Source organism: Triplophysa dalaica, chromosome 17 (assembly GCF_015846415.1).
Source record: "Triplophysa dalaica isolate WHDGS20190420 chromosome 17, ASM1584641v1, whole genome shotgun sequence".
Taxonomy (NCBI): Eukaryota; Metazoa; Chordata; class Actinopteri; order Cypriniformes; family Nemacheilidae; genus Triplophysa; species Triplophysa dalaica.
Window position 1 is genome coordinate 9441074 of NC_079558.1, and position 20923 is coordinate 9461996.

At 38.0% G+C, this 20923-nt stretch overlaps 4 protein-coding genes across 6 annotated transcripts; 3 read left to right on the top strand and 1 right to left on the bottom strand.

The window, feature by feature from the left end:
* The first annotated feature begins 1374 nt into the window (after nucleotides 1-1374).
* On the top strand, nucleotides 1375-6028 carry csnk1e (casein kinase 1, epsilon). The gene is made up of 12 exons (XM_056771971.1): nucleotides 1375-1476; nucleotides 1599-1660; nucleotides 2296-2392; nucleotides 2479-2589; nucleotides 2678-2826; nucleotides 3356-3584; nucleotides 3686-3856; nucleotides 4184-4332; nucleotides 4581-4779; nucleotides 4871-5007; nucleotides 5096-5163; nucleotides 5247-6028. Exons 3-11 carry the CDS (start codon nucleotides 2317-2319, stop codon nucleotides 5126-5128), a joined length of 1254 nt encoding a protein of 417 aa, XP_056627949.1. The 5' UTR covers nucleotides 1375-1476; nucleotides 1599-1660; nucleotides 2296-2316; the 3' UTR covers nucleotides 5129-5163; nucleotides 5247-6028.
* A 277-nt stretch (nucleotides 6029-6305) lies between these two features.
* tmem184ba (transmembrane protein 184ba) lies at nucleotides 6306-13969 on the top strand. 2 transcript variants are annotated; one of them, XM_056771909.1, is made up of 10 exons: nucleotides 6306-6667; nucleotides 7364-7585; nucleotides 8549-8714; nucleotides 10128-10218; nucleotides 10369-10444; nucleotides 10619-10710; nucleotides 10809-10978; nucleotides 11071-11265; nucleotides 11563-11589; nucleotides 12228-13969. In XM_056771909.1, the coding sequence occupies exons 1-10, from the start codon at nucleotides 6659-6661 to the stop codon at nucleotides 12455-12457; spliced, it is 1278 nt and encodes a 425-aa protein (XP_056627887.1). In that variant the 5' UTR covers nucleotides 6306-6658; the 3' UTR covers nucleotides 12458-13969. The 2 variants fall into 2 exon arrangements, with proteins under 2 accessions (XP_056627887.1, XP_056627888.1); XM_056771910.1 differs by lacking the exon at nucleotides 11563-11589.
* A 48-nt stretch (nucleotides 13970-14017) lies between these two features.
* On the bottom strand, nucleotides 14018-18267 carry maff (v-maf avian musculoaponeurotic fibrosarcoma oncogene homolog F). Of its 2 annotated transcripts, none has more exons than XM_056771345.1 (3): nucleotides 17970-18267; nucleotides 16840-16918; nucleotides 14018-15884 (listed from the first exon to the last, which is right to left on the bottom strand). In XM_056771345.1, the coding sequence occupies exons 2-3, from the start codon at nucleotides 16873-16875 to the stop codon at nucleotides 15441-15443; spliced, it is 480 nt and encodes a 159-aa protein (XP_056627323.1). In that variant the 5' UTR covers nucleotides 16876-16918; nucleotides 17970-18267; the 3' UTR covers nucleotides 14018-15440. The 2 variants fall into 2 exon arrangements, with proteins under 2 accessions (XP_056627323.1, XP_056627324.1); XM_056771346.1 differs by lacking the exon at nucleotides 17970-18267 and adding an exon at nucleotides 17025-17943.
* Nucleotides 18268-18588: 321 nt separating this feature from the next.
* On the top strand, nucleotides 18589-20913 carry tomm22 (translocase of outer mitochondrial membrane 22 homolog (yeast)). The gene is made up of 4 exons (XM_056771347.1): nucleotides 18589-18871; nucleotides 19310-19428; nucleotides 19528-19645; nucleotides 20146-20913. Exons 1-4 carry the CDS (start codon nucleotides 18779-18781, stop codon nucleotides 20218-20220), a joined length of 405 nt encoding a protein of 134 aa, XP_056627325.1. The 5' UTR covers nucleotides 18589-18778; the 3' UTR covers nucleotides 20221-20913.
* Nucleotides 20914-20923: the final 10 nt, after the last annotated feature.

Sequence of the window (20923 nt, forward strand, 5' to 3'; positions counted from 1 at the left end):
GAAAACTGCAATTCTGCTCATAGGTTTACATTCCTTGTGCCATTTTGTTATTAAAGGAATCATAAAAATTGTGTTTTGTACTTTCATGTAGAACAACCTTATAAATCTGTTTGACATTTTCATGTACACTTATCACAGAAGGCTGAAGTGACTGATGGGCACAGAGACAACACAAATAAACTTTTAGTAATATTTTAAGGAAAATTGTTTAGAAATGTTGCTCTGTGAATATTAAGTAATTGTTAAATGTAGCTTTTTAGTAGAGTAGATAAATATATATATATATATATATATATACACTATAAAATGTATACCTTTAATGCAGAAACTCATTCATTTACTCACCCTCAAGTTGTTCCAAATCTGTATAGATTTCTATATTCTGATGAACACAGATATTTGGAAGAAAGCTTGTAACCAAACAATTCTTTTCCACCAATGACTACCATAGTAGGAGAATTGTTTTACAAATTTCTTTGTTCTGTTATTATGATAGTCAAAGGTGGCGTGTGGTTACAACCATTCTTCCAAATATCTCTGTGTTCATAAGAACAAAGAAAATTACAGATTTGGAACAAATCAAGTGAGTAAATGATGACAGAATTTTGAGGGGGTGAACTGTTCATTATCATTTTTTTTGTGGGTGAATTGTTTAAGTCAATTAGGATGCAAAGGTCAAATGTATGAATTTAAATAATTATGAGCATTTTTGTTTTCAGATTCTACATGACCTATGTACACCTGATTCAAGTATACATGCAGTATACGGATAGTTGACAAATAACCCGTGCATGTGTCCTATAGTGTGACAACTTTTGAAAATAAACTAACAATCTATTATGCTATTTTTAACATGTGGCTCTCCTGTTTTTGCCAAGTGGTTAATATCTTTAGGTCAACATCATGTTGACCCTGGGACAACATTTAAATCAACCAATCAGGAATACAGTTTATTTTAAGTTTGATCTTCCAGCCAGGATTAGGTGCTTCTAAACCATTGTTTTTCACTTATCATTTCCCTCTGATTTTAGGGTTAAGTTATGGTTAGGGTTTGGGGGTTTATTTATAAAAATGTTGTCCTTAGGTCAACAAAATATGTTGCCCTGAGGACATCAACCACTTGGCAAAATCAGAATGTTTTTCTGTTGTCACACCATAGGACACATGCACGGTTATTTGTCAAATACAGAATACATAACTCTAGTAGAATAGCTGCTAAAAGCTGTATATTTGTAAAACTATATATCTTTCGTTTCTTTTTCATGAGTTGAAACCCTATAAAGTTCCCTAACAGTAAAGGGAAACTTGATTTATTACAACGTGTACTGCGTGCGCTGTACGTCCGACTGCTAGCAAGCGCGCTGCCCCTTGAAGTGATCCGGGTCCTTCCGCTAGTTTGTGAATGACATCATTTCTGCGAGAAGTGCGCTGGGATACAAACAAGGGAGGCTGCTGCTCGCTAGCCTGCTAATGCAAGTAGGTCAATCCGTGTGCTGCGAAATAAAATGAAGGATTTAAATGTGTGAAGTGGGAAGCTGTGGTAAGAATGACATTTGTGATGAGACGTGTAAATGACGCTTTCGCTCTTCGCTGTCCAGGGTCCTGTCGTACGAGCGCAAGACTGTCGATCAGCCTCACTTTTCCACGACCATCACGTTAGGTAAGCAAATATGTTACAGCTCTAAGGTCATATCGGGACACGGGCATTTAACATTCATTTGCTTGTGCTGAGTGATTGTGTGCGTTGTGGTCAGTTAGTGAAACCTCGGAGTCAACGTGTTTTTGGGTGCGGCTGCTAGAAAACTGGCTGAAAACCATTGAAGACAGATTTGTGTTGTGTGTTTAATTATGCAAACGTCATTAAACTCTCGCGCAACGGCTGGATTATTCTCCATCCTGTCGTCTTTAGTTGTTGTTAAAATACTGAATGCACCATACGTGCACATTGATGATCTGTGATGGTGGCGCGAGAGAATAAATATTAACCTGTTCAGTGCAAGTTCATTCGTATTGAACAGGACCTGTGTTGCACTGCATCACATGACGTGATGTCAGATGTAAGATGGATGCCTTCTAGTGGTGCTGACTTAATGCGCACATGAGTTTTGTGTGCAGTTTTTCTGTTCAAAATGTTCAAAATCTGATTTGGAGATAGTCATTATAAAAGAAATGCAAAATTGAGTTTCATTTCCTATGTTTGTGTTGCAGTTGTGTTTGGATGCATCGTATCTACAGTATATAGAAAAATAATTGTGTATTGGATCTACATAACACTAATATTCTTATGATTTTAAGGCTGTTTTTAGGGACAAAGTCATGGAGCTACGCGTTGGGAGTAAATATCGCCTCGGGCGAAAGATTGGAAGCGGCTCATTTGGCGATATTTACTTGGGTAAAACATACATTCTTTGCATTTTCAGACATTTGTGATTGATCTAGATTTGATGAGATTTTAAGTGTGAAGATCAAATCTTTCAGGCGCAAACATCACATCTGGAGAGGAGGTAGCCATTAAACTGGAGAGTGTGAAGACTAAACATCCACAGTTACATATCGAGAGCAAGTTCTATAAAATGATGCAAGGAGGAGGTGAGACGTCTCAGCTGCCGATCAGTTTCCACCAGTTTAATCTGATATGTTGCGAATGGGTTTCTAGAAACGTGTCCTTCATCCATAGTGGGTATTCCCTCAATCAAATGGTGTGGTGCTGAAGGAGACTACAATGTCATGGTGATGGAGCTTCTGGGTCCAAGTCTGGAGGACCTGTTTAATTTCTGCTCAAGGAAATTTACACTTAAAACTGTCTTACTGCTCGCAGATCAAATGGTAAAGTTACGATGTTATTCATATTTTTGATACATTTGATATAGTTTTGCTTGTATAATTGAATATAGACAAACTGTATAAAAGTGATAGTTCACCCAAGAAATGAAAATTCTGTCATCATTTACTCACCCTCCTGTTATTGCAAAGCTGTATGACTTTTATCTTCTGCAAAGACAAAATAACGTATTTTGAAAAATGTTGGTAATCAAACAATTGCGTGACCCTTTCACTTCGACTGTATGGACACAAAACCAATGCAAGTCAATGTGTACCGCCATTGTTTGGTTACCAACATTTTTTAAATATCTTCTTTTGTGTTGTGCAGAGGAAAGAAAGTCCTACAGGTTTGTATGACAAGAGGGGGAGTTATTATAACATAATTTTCATTTTTTGGTGAACTAGTATCATAAATAAGTAATTGAAGGAAACCTACTGTATAGTCATAAAACATAACAGCCGATGAAACATTTAGCATTTTGTACACATGGAACACTTTTTGGAAGTACTCACAAAATGTTCTTTTATCCAGATCAGCCGAATCGAGTACATCCACTCCAAGAACTTCATTCACAGAGACATCAAACCTGATAACTTCCTAATGGGGCTCGGCAAGAAGGGAAACCTGGTCTACATTATAGATTTTGGCTTGGCCAAGAAGTACAGAGATGCCCGCACGCACCAACACATTCCATATCGTGAGAATAAGAACCTGACTGGTACTGCCCGCTATGCCTCTATTAACACTCATCTGGGCATTGGTAAGAGAACAAGACGGTCACTGCAATACATTATGATATTAAAAACATTGCAATGGACCGCTAATGTTGAGATATTCCTTATTTACTTTCTTTTTTTACAGAACAATCTCGGCGGGATGATCTTGAATCCCTCGGCTATGTGCTTATGTACTTTAACTTGGGTTCTCTTCCCTGGCAAGGCCTAAAAGCAGCCACAAAACGGCAGAAGTATGAGCGAATCAGTGAGAAAAAGATGTCAACCCCCATTGAGGTGCTTTGCAAGGGCTATCCATGTGAGTAAATGGATGCTGATTGATCTAAAGTATACAAATGTTCTGCATGGCTGTTTATCACTCTCATGTCATTCAAAACCTGTATATGACTATTTTTTCTGTGAAACCCAAAAGAAGATATTTTGAGTTGTTTTTTTGGCTATATAATGGAAGCCAACGGGGGCCAATGTTGTTTGGTGGCCTGCGTTCTGAAAAACATCTTCTTTTTTGTTCTGCAGAAAGAAATTCCTACAGGTTTAAAATGAATTATTAAATGATTTTCGGGTGAACTCTCTCTTTGAATTGTTTTTTGGTTACTCAACTTCCTATTCTCTGATATTTCTACAGCCGAATTTTCCACCTACATGAACTTCTGCCGCTCACTTCGATTTGACGACAAGCCAGACTACTCCTTCTTGAGACAGTTGTACAGGAACCTCTTCCACAGACAGGGATTTTCCTACGACTACGTGTTTGACTGGAACATGCTAAAATTTGTATGCACTTTAAAACATTATTTACATTATATAATGCAGAACAAGGTTCTCAATCTACCTTTCTGAATAAATTGGTTGAATTCACATTCACTTCACTATTTCATCAAATTTTTTCAACCCACCTTTTTATGGGAGGGTTGCATCTACAGTTCACATAAATGTAGATGTCCAGGAGCAGCGCACACTGTACTTTGAATTACAGTAGATTTGTATTACATCGTTCACCTTATGGGTTCTGGTTCTTTCAGGGCTCCAGCAGGACAGCAGAAGATAAAGAGAAGGAGCAGAGAGGAGAAGGAGAGGAGAGAGATGAGAAGACAGGAGGTGGACCCCAGAGTTCAGCAGCTCGTGCTATTCCCTCTGGCCCCAACCTCCCGGCCTCTAACAGGGTCCGCAATGGCCCAGATCCAGCCAGTTCAACACCTGCCTCACGTGTTCCTCAGTCTGGTCAGTTTAACAATGACTGGATGCACTTTGTCTGTCAGCTGGTTATTTTTGAAGCATGGTTGTGACTCTTCAGTGCTGTTTTTTTCTTCAGGAAATGCATCTCCAAGAGCAGGTCGAGGAGCTGAGCGAGAACGGAGAGTCTGTTTACGTCTTCACCGTGGCGCTCCTGCCAATGCCTCCCCTGATCTCCCACTGCGCCATGATCAAATCCGCATCACTCCCCCACAGGTTCTGTTCACACGCTGATTTTTCACTTAATTTACTTGATATATATTATTGTTATTAATGCTTTATTTCTCTTACCACTCTCTCACAGGTCAGCGTTCCATTCGAACATATGGGGAAGTGAGCGCATATTCAGAGTCATTTACTGTTTTTTAGGAGGTTAGTCATGCAAACTCCTTCGTAATATTATTATATGTTATATAACTTGTATTGTTAAAATATTAACTTCCCTCATTTTTCAGGATTACAACAGACAACTCCCCTAAAGCATTTATATTCATCTTTCTATATATGGGAGTGCGACACCGAGGCTTAAGTGTAGGCAGGAAAAAAGAAGAAAGGAACCACACTTTTGTAAGGGACAATGTGATCCCCGTCCTCACGCACCGCAGATTGTTGCTGTTGGGATGAAACTTCGAAAATGCAGATGCATGAATGAGTTGTGGACAGTGGATAAGAAGGTTTCATGAGGACCACAAGTTCTAGATCAAAATCAGTGGAAGTGGAAAATGATTTTTTTACTTCCAGTCTGATAATGTCTTGACTCTGACTGTTCTCTGTTTTGTCTGAAATGCTGAGAAAGAAGGGGACTTGCTTGTTGGATTGTAAAGTTAAAATTAATTTTTGATAGACTGTAAAAATATGTGTCCCTCACACAATTACTTTAAACAGAAGAGTGTTGTATGTTGATACCTTACTGATGGTTTCGTGGAACCATCCTTTCCATGTACAATATTAAAAAGCAAAAGTTAAGAAATGCCAAGATGTTGTATACAGTAAAACTGGTGTTTGGCTTGTGCACTTAATTGAATGGATTTGTAAAGATTTTGTGGATGATCATTAAATAATGGAAGGTTATGAAGGCTCCAGTGAGCCTGAATATCAAATTGAATATCATTACAGGCCTAAATTTCTCTCTTACAACAAATACAACAATGTGGCTTACAGAAAATTTAAAACGACGACTTGTGCATTGACATTGGCAATGACTCCATTTATAAATAAACTCACATATATAAAAGTACTAAGCGTTTCAGTTTGTTTAAACACATGGGACTTCAACCCAAAATGCAAAAAAATATTAATTTATTTTTAAATAATTTATTCCTATGATAACAAATCTTAAATAAGAAGTATAGAATTACATAATAAACCATACAGAATATATATGATTTAAACACCCCTTTTAATGATTTAAACACCTTAAAATGAGATCATTCCCGCAGCCTCGTTCCTCAAACGAGGACTTTTATTTTGAAGTTTAAAGCAGTAACCCATTTTAGAAAAAGTCAAAGGCTCTCTGTTGTGGCTTTCTTCACAGCTGTTCTCTAGCATTCATCCCCGTTAAACTAATCTGGAAGAGATTTTACTCAGTGCTGTGTTTTAGCAAAGGAAAATTTGCCTTTAAGGGCAATTTAACAAAGCTAGTTTTAAAAGTCGTTGGAAAGAGTAAAAAATACACAGTAAGCGTTAAAAGGCGCGTTGAATTACTTCATGGGAAGAAATAATAGGACCGAGAACAGATTTACGGCAGAGAGCATCAGCGCAGGAGTATAACGTTAAACACGGATGACGGACAGCAGCGATGTCTGTGAGGATTTAAGGCCGAATCTGTTTTCCTTTGTGCCCGGCGCATGATTTTTAAACCGCGTTTATGTTGTTGGTAAGTTACATCTGTCACGTTGTTATCAAAACTTTGTTTAATAAACAATGAGCGACTAACCAACCAACGAAGAACGACGATGCAATTGTTTAAAACGCGAGAATCCCTTAAGGCTTGAAACAAAATTTAGGTGGATATGAGTTATGTTTGTGTATCGTATTTTATTAATACTCAAAATTGTTTGCAAAAATGTCAGTTTATTACTAAGATTGTGTCTGGTGAAAAAAGGTAATTGAATTCTTAGTCAACTTGATTGATATTGGCATGTTCTTCAACTGTTGTGTAACGTGCTGTGTACTTTGTAAGTGTGTAAATTATAAGTAGTAATGAATAAGTAAGTATAAGTATATTATAAGTATTTAAACATGGAGTTAATTGGAGCCCGTTTCGACGTTGACGTTCACCTGATTTAAACCTGCAACGGTCATCGTAAAAGTCAGAACTTTTTTAACGTCTAAATTTCTAAATAATAGTCTGACTTTACTTTTAATACTCGATAATTTCAACCGGGAGAATAAATGCTCAATTAGTTAACCGTGGTTAAATTTGTCATTTTGTGTAATGTTAGCCATTTAAATGCTTTGGAAGACGCTTTTACACGATTTACGAATGACAAATGTCAGCGATTAAATTAAAACGTGACCTAAATCATCTTACGTAGTATTCCTTTGAGTGCTTTCTAATCTAATTTCACAGATGTTGAGACGCGACGTGCCCTTGTTGGATCAGTTTGGAGGGGGCGTTGTCAGTATGGCTCCTGGATCGCTGGCCACCGTGGCTCCTGCCGGGCCCAACATTTCCTGGTTTCCAGAGGCTCCTCTGCTCACACCAGACCAGCCCATCTTCCTCATGACCACCACAGCCCAGGCTGTGTCTGGCTTCTTTGTGTGGACGGCACTTCTGCTTACCTGTCACCAGGTAACCAGCTGGTTATCTACCGATTCTCACCAGCATTCTGAACCTGTATTATTCATATTCAGTAATAATAGTGTACAACATAAAACATTGTCTAAAACTAGACCGCAAGGAATGTGATCTTTGCATGATTTTGGTTCACTTCAGTTTATTCTAAATCTCTTATTTAGTATTTATTTAAAGGTGCCATATGGCGGGATTATGTGTTTTTCTGTGTCTTTGGTGTGTTATAAGATGCCCATGCATGTATTAGACACGTAAAATTGCACAAATAAAAGTGTCGCGCAAAAGATGCATTCCATCTAGAATCGAATGCTCACCCAGACCTGCCTGAAACGCCTTGTGTAACCACACCCCCACAAATCTACGTCTGTTCGTGGTATGAGTTTACATTACATTTACGCATTTGGCAGACGCTTTTATCCAAAGCGACTTACATTGCTTTATCCTATACATTTTACATAGGTATTTGCAATCCCCTGGGAACGAACCCACAACCTTGCGTTGTTAACGCAATGCTCTTACCACTGAGCTACACTAAAGCTTGACTAAGCTTGAGTTGACTAAGACCACCCAAATGTATATGCAAGTAAGGTGTGTAACCTGTCTGTACAATTGCTTTGGAACCTGATGTTCCAAATATGGTGAGATGCGTTACATTTCCGTCACACGCTTGAGGTATTCGGCCAATCACTACGCACTGGTTAACTGACCAATCGTAGCACACATCGCTTTTCAGAGCGATGACCTTTGTAACAAATCTGTGCATTTCCTGAGAGGCTGGGCAAAGAGAAGAAACAAACATGCATGGTGTGTTGAAAATGCAGTGTTTTTTAACCTTAATTCGTGTTTACACATTGCATTACATCTAAAACGAACAATAATATTTGTTTCAGCTGTGTCATATCACCCTTTTAAAGCAAACTTGATTAGTTACAATCAAATGCCTTCGACTGTTTTTTGCAGATCTACATGCATCTGCGTTACTACAGGTCTCCCAAGGAGCAGAGGCACATAGTGCGCATCCTTTTCATCGTCCCCATCTACGCTTTTGACTCCTGGCTCAGCCTTCTGTTCTTTACCAACGACCAGTACTATGTTTACTTTGACACTGTCAGGGATTGCTATGAGGGTAAGTAACTGTGTCTAGCTGACTATTACAGAGGTGCAGCACGGCTGTTGTTGTCTGTGCTTGTTAAACCGTACTCAGTCTCCGGTCTGCTGGGATTTCAACAAGCGATTGTTGCGTGGTAACTGTGTTTAGCATGCATCAGTGCAGAGGGTACAGAGGATAACTGCTCATGGATAAACTAATAAAGCTGATGCTCATTTGACACCAGTCTTGTTCGTTGCCATAGCAATATTCTCATTAGTTGTTGTTTGTGGATGAATTTTAAGTAATGGAGGTAAACCTTTGGATTTTGGACATTTGGTAGAAAGCTTTAAGCTTTTGCATGATGAAGTGTGAGACTGTTTCAAATAACATGTGCGTGGGATACAAAGCTGTGGTCCACGTTATATGCGTAATACTTCCAGCTGCACTGACTTGTCGTGTCTTCTGATTCCCGACTCGGCAGCAGTAAACTACAGTGAAGAGCAGCTGTGGCTACAGGGTGCAAGTGCTAAATATAGAGCTGATATTCAGCCTCCACTCTCACATACAGTGATTCACACATGACAAAGCAACGCAAGAAGACAAATTAACACCCACTGGAGATGCTTTTATTAATGCCACAGTTTACAAGGGCTAATTCCTGGAGTTAAAAGAGTAATATCCAGTATTTAGTCAGGTCACACTGTTTGTTTGAAAATTGATACAGGAAGGGTTTGTCAATAGGGGTCTAATAGGGGAAAAAACTCAATAAATAAATGAACAACGGCTAATTTTCATGGAATATTGCTGTGTTTACTATGAATAGCTTATCATTGCGAGTCATTTTCTTTTCAATATTCATATGTCCTCCTAATTTTTATTCAAAACCAGAAAAATGCACTATCTATCTTTAATGATGTCAGTTGGACTGTCATAATGTTTCGCCTGTTTTTTTACTGTTTAATAAGTTCGCTATGGAAAACACAAGCAACATTTAACAAAATGTTAAAACAATTATTGGATATATATTATTTCACTCATGAATGCGTCAGAAAACCATAGTAAAAACTATTTCAACACTCGGTTCACTCGGACTTTAAGGGCAACCCTTGTAAGAAGACAATCTTAATATTTACTTTACTTTTATCCATTTGCCAGACGCTTTTATCCAAAACGACTTGCATTGCATTATCCTATACATTTATACTTAGGTTTGTGTAATCTCCTGGGATCTAACCCACAACCTGAACGCTGATTTGAAGAATTTGGTTCCAAAATGAGATGAAAAAAAAAAAATCATGTGTTATGTTATCATGTTTTCATTGTGTTGGTTATGGCTGGAATACACTACAAAACTTTAAAAATCTGAACACATTTTGGGACCAAACTCCTCATTTATTTGTATATTTAATGGATATTCTAAACTGTTTCATTTTGATTGTTTTTTTGCAGCATTTGTGATCTATAACTTCTTGAGCCTTTGTTATGAATATCTTGGAGGTGAAAGCGCTATTATGGCTGAGATCAGAGGAAAACCTATTGAGTAAGTGCCACAGTCTATTTGTGTATTTCTTTGTGTGATGGTTTGGCCCAGAATCAGTCATCTTATTGATGTTTTAATGAGACTCTGCAGGTGCATTTTTGCAAGTTTAAATTGAGCAATGATTTTATAAGATCCTGTCTTTTGTTGCAGATCGAGCTGTATATATGGAACATGTTGTCTTTGGGGCAAGACCTACTCTATTGGCTTCCTTAGATTCTGCAAACAGGTTCATATACTGATAACCTCACAAATATTTAATATAAAACATAACAAAAATATGTTTTATATATTGCCTTTAAAAAGATCACAGGGTGCTGTTTGTCCTTACAATATGTCTAACATCTTGTATTAAGTTCCAACATTTTAGTTTTTTTTTTTTGCTTGTTTATTCATTTCTCAGGCAACTTTACAATTCTGTGTGATCAAACCTCTGATGGCGATTATAACCGTCATCCTGCAGGCCTTTGGGAAATACCGTGATGGTGACTTTAAGTACGTGCTTCATATGCTTTGTCTAATATCTAAAACAACATGTCATATGTGTTAAACTGACATTTTTATTTGTTTGGCTTTTGTTTCTCACCTAACAGCGTCGCCAGTGGTTACCTGTACGTGACCATCATCTACAACATCTCCGTCAGCCTGTCCCTCTATGCCCTCTTCCTGTTTTACTTTTCTACCCGAGACCTCCTGAGTCCTTACAGGCCCATGCTAAAGTTCCTCATGGTCAAATCGGTTATCTTCCTCTCCTTCTGGCAAGGTAGTGTTTGTCTGCCGGCAGGGATGCTCAGGGGTATCCAAGATATGCCATGTGGTTGTCAGAGTTGTCATGTGATGTCATTGGTCTTTAAGGTATGCTGCTGGCTATTCTGGAGAAGTTTGGGGCCATTCCTAAGATCAGTTCTGCCGAAGTTTCTGTTGGTGAAGGAACGGTTGCGGCTGGCTACCAGAACTTCATCATCTGCATTGAGATGTTCTTTGCCGCCTTGGCACTGCGACATGCGTTTACATATAAAGTCTACATAGACAAGAGACTGGATTCTCTAGGTGAGTTTTAGACAGCAGCTTGGTTTCTTTGTACACAAAAACAATGATATATATAAAATACTTAGTGTTACAACTTTTAAATGGATTTTCCATGAACTCTTCTTTTCCTCTTCTTCTTTTTCTGTAATCATTCCTTCATTTTGCATTAATTGAATTAATTAATATTGTCTGTTTATTGCATGCTTCATTCCCTTCTTCGCCTTTCTTGCTTTTATATCCCTTTAATTCCCATCATGCCATGCTATACTTCCCCCACCACTGTCATTTCTCTTGTTCTTTCCATGCTGCATGGTAAAGGCCCTGTTCCTACATATGGACAGTACGGTAGGCAGCAGTTTATGATCTGAACTCTTTTTTTTTTCTCATCGTGTGTTAATGTATGGACTTGTGTACCTTAAGGCTATGTTCGCACAAAGACTTTACAGACAGGTGTGACTGTTCATACAACAAACCCACAGGAGCGAACTGAATACTGTTTGTTTGAACAAATAACCAAAGTCAAGCCCCTTTTATATTCTTGCAGTGGCCTTGAATAACACATGTAACTATAGTGACAGTGACTAAATGTGAAAAAGAAAGTGTTATCAAAATTGGAGCAGTCCTATTGAGGCTCAATTCAACCATCAAATCTTGATAAACAGGTGTTGTTTTCATTATGATAAGCAAATGGTTCTCATGTGATATTCTATTTACACATCATAGGTTTATCAAACTATAGTGAAATATCCCTTTAAATTAGTTAAAGAATTTGTTGGTCACTCTTTAACTGTGTGTGAATATGATTGTACTCCTTAAAACCAGACTGACAACTGTATTCATCTGCCGTGTGAACATACCATAAGAGACAATTTAAAACACCTTTCTTTCTCTCTAAAGCTTTGCATACCTACACTATAGGTTCTATACGTTTTATTAAAATCTGTGGCCTTTTCCATGTAACAAATGTCCCCCTCCCTCTTAAGGTCACTGTGCCCCCATGAAGAGCATCTCCAGCAGCTTGAAGGAGACCATGAACCCTGGAGACATGGTTCAGGATGCTATCCACAATTTCTCCCCAGCTTACCAACAGTACACCCAGCAGTCGACGCTGGAGCAGGGAGTGACTGCCCCGCCGATCTCCCGTAATCATAGCTCCATAAGCTCGCGGGACAATGAGAAAACCCTTCTGCTCAGCTCCGATGATGAGTTTTAATCCACTCACCCTTTGTGATTTACCTAGTAAGGGACTGTTTATTGTTGAGGAAGTGTAATGGTGATGTTAACATAGGGGAAATTTATTAAAGGACTATCTTAAGCAAGTAGTTCATAGTGCAGTAGAATACAGAGTTTAAGCTGCTCATACTTGCTTGCTCGCAGACTTTCTGCACTTTTGTTTGATGTTCTTGAAACAAAGCGTTAAATAACATGTTCAGCTATACATGGAATTCATAGGCAAATTTTGAATGTGCTCTTCAGCGTTTGAATCAATGTTTTTTTTATACTTGTAGTTTTAAGTTAGGGGTGTTTTAACATCCCAACATATTTATAAAGAGTGGCAGGAATTTGATACAGTAACTTTTCTTTAAGTGCACCTTCACGTCTAAGTTTCTACAGTGTTGTATAGAGAGGGTGAGGCTGAAATGAGAGAGTGCCGCTAGGGTGGAGTGACTGTCGGCTCTTTGTTACATGCTGCTGTTGTTTTGACTGAACCGAGGAGCAACACAGGAGTGGCGGATAGTCTAAGATTACAGATTTATAGAAATCTGCTGTAGGCTTGGATAAGGGTGGGCAGTGCTCAGATGTTTGGACTATAGGGGTGTAATTTGGGCATTACTTGCCTGGTACAGATTAACACAGGCTTTCATCAAATGTGGCCACCCCTGATGTTAAGCCATTATATAGGTTAACTGAACAGTTTAAAAAATAGATCAAGGTTATGCGCTTAGAGTGAAGAAGATTAGGGTGTGTGAGTATGCCATTGGATTTATCAATTTTTTTGAGAAAAACGTACCGATTCAGTTTAAATAGGCACTTTGTCTAGATATCCCACTAGAGGGAGGCATATTTAACAATTCAAATAGAAACACACACATGCTTATTGCTTATCTTCATAGGACACATCTGTTATCACTGACCCTTTGAGAGCCACACCAAAGTCTCTGTTTCTTCAGAAGCACCCCCATTGCATATATTCAGAGTACTTGGCCGTCAAAGACCAAGCTTTATGGTTGGTTAAATGGTGCATTCGGTGTTACATATTAACTGCTGTCCTGTGCTTTTATTGGTTCAGTGTAGGCCAGTATGAAAACAAAGCAGCAGAAACCAAGTACGAGTTTAGAATGGTAACCTGCTTATTTGTTTGCTAGTGGTTTGCAGTGTATTCTTTCCAGTAAAGTTTCTTTTAATATAGAAGTTATTGTTACTTGCACTAAGCAGTTTTGTATATTTAGGGGAATCCCAATATTCTAGTATATTTTGGCAAGCTGTCTATGTATTTTATTATTCAGAGAGTTACGGCTTATGTGATTTAAAGACATAGGAAGTCCTGTTATATTTTAAAAACAATATTTTGTGGACAAATATTTTGTAGTAACACTAAGAAAGTCTTTGTATGGTCTTGTTGTTTTAAACAGAGCATTATGTATTACAGTGTCAAAGATTGCGCTTCTATTTTTCCCTTTGATTCTCTGATAAATATCTTGAAGTCAATAAAGAATTGTCAGTATGTTTTTTTTTTTAGGTTTTTCCTTGGAGACTCAATGAACACGTATCATTTTATGTACAATATATACAACATTTATTTCAATTAAATGATATAAAATAGACAATGAATTTACCATAGAAAAATACAGATAATAAATACAAACAACATTTTTTGTGCTTTACCCTTTTACAAAACATTTGACACGTTTGGAGGCAAAAGTGTCACGGTCATGATATTATCCGGGTTAAATGATTTTCAATATTGATAATGACATAGCTAAATATATATAATTAGAAAATCACCAGAGATATCATGTTTACGATCAATACAGTATTACCCCTAAAGCAGGCTTGTAGTTGTCAAGAATCATCCTGACGACCACGAGTTGATGTGACACACATGTGATAACCTCGTTTCCATCTTTCTCGTATTCCCTCTGTCACTTTCTAATCCTTCATCTTTCTCCCATGTGAGCTGTACTGTAATTGCTCACTTCCCATTTTGCCTTCCTGCTTCCTCTTTGTCCTCTATTTTCGCATCTTTCTTAAATTTCCCTTCCTCACTTTCCATCCAATGGCATTTTTTGAATATTCCAACTTTTCAAAATATTCAGATATGTTTGTTGTCATAAATAGCAAATAATATGGTCTTGGTTTTTAAATACAAAAATACCACTACAAACAAGCTGCTCTAATATTAGTACAAATATGACCCTCACGTGTACTGAATCATATGAAAAGTAATGGGGCCTTACCATTACTAAACTACTCATTACAACAGGTAAACGTTACGAAAAAATACTCAAACCCATTACAATAATTACGATTGACCCCAAACTAGTCAAATATAAGTAGTATTTAGACCAATCACAGCACAAATTACCTTCAACATTTATGTCTTTAACACAAATAAAATAGCTTTAATGTTGTTGAACATTTGTCTTCTATACACAAATTAAAATAAACTGCATGTATCCATAGATCTGCATTGACATGACATTCTCTAGTCCCATCATCAATAAATACCATGGGGATATTCCAGCAAAACTAACCAGCTTCTGAAATGTTGGGGGTCTCACATGATGAGTCAAGCTCACACAGTCTAGTGTAGACAAGTGTGACTATTCAACATCCACAATCCACCCAAAAAGCACAGTAATAACAACACGGGCATAAAAAGTAGCCTAATGGTATATCATTAGCAATAGCTTTATGCAGATGTACACATTTGTCATATTGAGGACAGCAAAACAGTACTGAGATTACTCTTGGACATTTATTAGACTGTATTTGTGTATATATAAATTTATCTAAGTGAATCTAACAGTCCCAGACACAACTTTTTCCTCAACTGGTGTGTTTTTGCTCCTGCGTAAGTATAAATAAGTTTGAAATCACTGCAAATAGTCCCGTGCAACTGAGCAAACGTGGTCCTGTCTGTCTGTGTACCTATGTGTGTCTGTGTATCCATGCTAGTATGGTTCCACTGTGCCCTAGGATGCTCCCTGCTCTCTGGAAGAGTGCACCTGCTGTGGTGTCTTCACTATGGTGATGACGGAGGCCGTGTTAAGGCGGGGCGTGGTGGCCAGGAGAGTGCCTCCTCCGGATTCCAAACCCCGAGCGAAGCGTTGCAAAGCGGCGAGACGGGCACCCAACCCTTCCAATTCCCGCCGCATGCCTGCGTTCTCTGCACCCAGCCGCTCCACCTCTCGCTGCAACTCCTTCTTCTGTTGCTCTAAAGCCTCGCGCTGGGACACGCGTTTCACCCGGCAGCTCGCTGCGTAGCCTCGGTTTTTCAACGTGCGCCGCCTCTGTTTCAGCTTCTGAACCTCCTCCCTTGACAAACCACGTAAGTGCATGTTCAGCTCGCGCACTGTTAATGACATGAGCTCGCTGTCGCTCAGCACTGGAACGTTCTCGCCACATTCCCTCTTCACCTGAAAACATGATACAGTTTTATTAAAACCACTTTAGAATGTAGATTACTTGAAACCATTATTTGGAGTACTACTAATGTTATAACTATTAGACGAGAAACATTTCAAATTTGCAGAAAGATATTGATGACTCAACCTGCACTACACAGATTTTCGGCCAATCAAATGTCTCCCACCCAAAAACCACCTGCCACTGAGCAGCAGGTCGAATAAATCAATGGATATCGACAGGCCCATAAGTACTCTCAACTCAACTTTTTTTATTTAGCACTTTTTACAATTTTCATTGTTAAAAAGCAGCTGTACATGAGACATAATGACTATAAGCAAAACAAACAAGAAAAAATGATCTGAAACCCTGAAATTTATTTTTGAAGAAAATCTGCAGAATGAAGTGGAATTGATCTAAAGTGGATAAAGAGAGCTTAAGTCTTACACTGTTTTGGTGGCAGAAAGAATAATAAAAGTAATTTAAATGGTTAAAAAAAAATAATAAACAAGTAGGGGAGCATGCGTACAACATTGTAGAATTCTGCTTCATTTGCCTGGTCATGGCTATAATGTTATGAAATACAACACTATACTGTATATACAGTAATATTACTGTATATACTGTTAATAAAGTAAGTCAAAATGTCTTAGAAGACATAAAGGGATAGTTAACACGAAAATAGATATTTGTATCATTTATTCACCCTAATGTCATTCCGACCCTGTATGAGTGTTCTGCAGAACACAGAAGATATTTTGAAATATGTTTGTAGCCAAACAATATTGCCCCAAATCCCCCCCCACCCCCCGGCTGAGACATATCTCAATAAAACAACCAAGTTTTTTTATTTCCGAGTGAACTGTCCCTTTAAATATAGCATAAACAGAATTGATGTAATTGTGGGTCAGACATTATTTCATGCTCCACACATATCATCTGACGTAGTCTGTCAATGATCTTTACCTTAAGAGCTTTACTAGCTCTGCCGTCTGACGTCATTGTCTGGTTGTATGTATCCCTGTATATACTGTATTCTTAAAACCTGTAAATGTGAAAAAAAGAGAGCAGAAAGTCAGACAAAAACAACGGCGTATTACTTGATGTTTGTATTTTTTTTGATGTCATGACCATTCAAAAACATAAGCCACCGATTTTATACGAATTTGCTAAATCTGCACGTCCAGTATTCCCGCCGGTGGCGTTTTTCATAACAGTACATGTTGTCTGGTCAAAGTCCAGATAGAGAAGTTAACGAACGGTGCTGACCATGAGTTTCCAGTCATGTGTGGGCAGAGCGCCTGAAATAACCGACCGACAGCATTTCACGGAGTCACCGTGATTCAGCACAAGTCCTCCATTCCTGCCTTTACAGCAGCAGATCGCTAATTTTCACTTAAATTTCGTGTTTAAAATCATTTATTAAGTCTTCGTTCTTTTTAAGTTCCTTCCTTTCGACAAATGTTCTCGCTTTTCTCTATATTAATATACGATACATAGCTTATATATAAATGTGTGTACACACGCCACCGGTTGTTGGTCTGTTTCCCAATCAGCTTACAAGTTTCAAACTGCTTATTCTGAATTTAATAAAAAACGAGAAAAACACAATTAAGCGTTTAACAATGTAAGAATTCGTTTATTACATAGTAATAAGTTCGACCATTGCGGACTTCATTTCTCAGTAAAAACAAAATACGCGTTTACATATTTACAGGATCATAAAAATAATTGATATTATTACTTTTGTGATATTTTATTTTTGTTTATAAATCCATGAAAACATGTTGTTCTAGTATTTTCCACAATGTCAACCGACAGCTAACGTTATTTCCTTATTTCGCGTTAGCTCGCTGCTACAGCTCGTGACTTGATGAAAACACACGCCATACTGACGTTCTTGTTTACGAATACTATTGGAATTTATAAAAAACGACTGTACAACAACAATTGAAACACAAATCCATAACATAGTATTATTAATAGTGGTTATTATGTTAAAACAAACACTGACTGCGTGCACTACAGCAGGTTCGCTAACACCCCCGTTTCCGTAGTGTAAACAAATACCGAAAGGAGAAGACAGAAAATCTTGCCTGTTGTGTTGTTTTGTCTTCTTTGCCTTATATCACACGTCGCCGAATACCCAGAAGTCCGCTTTTCGGCTCGATATTTTTAATATTAAAGGCAATCGCAGAACGGCCCGTGTTTAGACGGACAAGAGAGCAAAACGCCTTTTTCCCGGAATCACTCCACCATCCGCGGGCTGGATCCTTTCATTCATAAAAAACACACACACGATGACTCAAGGCTTTAAGAATGAGGGCGGGACCTAGCATACACACAGACACACACTGCACAAATGTCTGTCAACAACCTTGTGAAACTCCCAGAGTAGGCAACGTTTTTTTTTAACCACCCTATCATTATTTCATTGCGTAAATGTGTGTTTTATGCAGGTTCTTTGAACTCTGAATTATCAAATAAAAGAGAACTGAGTAACGTCAAATGAAAGTAAAAGTGAGTGAAGCTTACACTTCCTTAAATATAGATGAACTCTTTTAGAAGTTATTATTATATATTTTTTAAAGAGACTAATGTAACAAACGTTTGAGGTACACTTGAACTTGACAACTTGAAATATGTGTTTAATCGTGCGCTACGCAATCATGCTGCAATATCACCACCCTGTCGATAGGTGGCCCAATAGGTTTTAGTGTTCCCTACATGCGCCGGGAAGTACATCCGCCTCACATGTAACCGATGTGACCTCAGTTTCCAATGCGTGCGATCTTGATCTGTTGAGTCGTTGCAAGTGTGTAAATCATAGGGTTTAACAACGAGCACCTATTCTTTAAAAATATAACGGCAGGTTACGTTGAATATACCTTGCGTCAGATTTTAAATGGCATCAATCCAGGAGCTCTCTCCGGAATCGGGCCGTGTGGAGACACGAATCCCTGAAGATGAGATCGAAGGAGATGATGAAGATGAAGAGGTATGATTTACCTGGTGTCGGAAACATATAAAGAGAAAAAGAAAGAAAAATAAGTAATAAGTTTGGTGCAGCTGTCATGGAGGAGTGGAGCAGTTTAAAATGTAAGCTCTGCTATCCGAGTCGGTATTTTTGAGCTGTTGAGGGATTCTTGTGACATTTTAATCAATTTCACGGGTTACTTACAAGCTAAACGCACTTAGCTAATTATGTTTAAATGTTATGCATATGGCTTTCAAATATCAATTTTAACAACTCAGCAGAAACCTCATACTGTCAGGGACAGTGTACCTGCTTAAATTTGAAGAATCACAGGACGCCTTTCGATTAAATGTTTCCAGTTCGACGAACGTCATTTAATCTTATACTATATTTCATTATAGTTATCTCTTTGACCCATTTGATCCTTTTCTTATGTGATATTTTGATTTTGTCTTATAGTTGGATGAAACATTGCTGGAGAGACTCTGGGGGCTAACTGAGATGTTTCCAGAATCACTGCGATCAGTAGCTGAAGGATCTGCACAGTGTTCGATGTCTGTAGCAAAAAAACTGTACAGGTCAGATGAGACATTGTGTTAAAATATTAAACTCTAAAACTACACAAGCATAACCTTATAGACCTCACATAATATCTCTCCATTCTGCTTTTACATTAGTTTTTCCCGCTCGGCTCTATGGGTCGGTACAACGTCCTTTATGATTCTGGTTCTGCCAGTTGTCTTTGAGACAGAAAGGCTACAGCTGGAACAACAACAATTACAACAGCAGAGACAGGTACAGTGAAGCACCAAATAACTTGGATGAATATGAAAGCTAACCCACCTGACTCCCAATTTCAGTCACTGATTTTGTGTTCACGAATCACTAAAGTCTGACTGGTGTTCCTTCTCTTCTTTGCTTACTCCAGCTTTAATCCTCCTAGTAGCATGGCCTTGTATAGTATACTAACGCTACTGTCTAGCGTGTCGACAAAATGTCTAAATGCTCTCCTACTTCTTAGTCTTTGGATAAAAGCGTCTGCGAAATGAATAAATGTAAATGTGTAGTGAGAGTGAATTCAGTCAGTTTACTTTAAAATGTTTTGGTTGTTTTGGTCATAGGTCTTTAGAGGCTGTACAATTCTTAAAATACTTGCTTGTACTATATAATCATGCATTTGTATAAACGCATGTCTTTATCTTTGAAGTAATTCATTTTAAATTACCACTCATTGTAATATTTGCATATATTCTGTGTCAGTTCTTAGTAATAATCACTTTTGTGTTGTTATGCAGATTTTGTTAGGTCCAAATGCTGGCATGTCTGGAGGAATGCCTGGAATGATGCCTCCTGCTCCTGGAAAGCTCTGATAAATTAATTTGACATCCTGGATTTGCATATCACAAAGACTGTAGACACATAGAAAGAAGGGAAAGAGAGAGGGAGCTGGTTAACATTAAGACATCTTATTCCTTGTAAAGATTATATGTGTATAATGGACAGGTTCTTTTTTTTTTTTTAGGATCTTCACTCTCTCCCTCTGCCTTTCTCACAAAAACATTCTGCAGAGATGGATAACTAAGCTGACCTTTTACTTTTCTAATTTAAGACTTCAGCAGCTGTTTGATAGTAATTTGTGACAAATTTGTTATATTTTCAAAGAACCGTACAGTCTGCGGTGTAACATTGACCATTATAACATACTGTAACAACACTGAAGTCGTAGAAAATCATTCATTATCAATGATCTGTACATTTTTACGAGGGCACGCAAGCCCTGTTGATTGTCAAACTGTCTACAGAGGATTTTTTGTTGTTATTGTTGTTGTTGATTTAGAAATGTGAAAGCCTTCCGAAATGGCTCTCTGCCAGTGGTGTCTTTTACAGGTACAAGATCATGCAAAGCTCATGGAGCATGACTTCCAAAACAAGCCATAGTGCAATGAATCGTAAAATATCTCTGTAGTGAAAAAACGTATGTTTCAGAACATAGTGCTGTCAATGAGTAATCCTGTGTGTTCCACATGATAACGAGATTAAAACAGTCCATCTCTGTCTTTGTATATTTGTGTC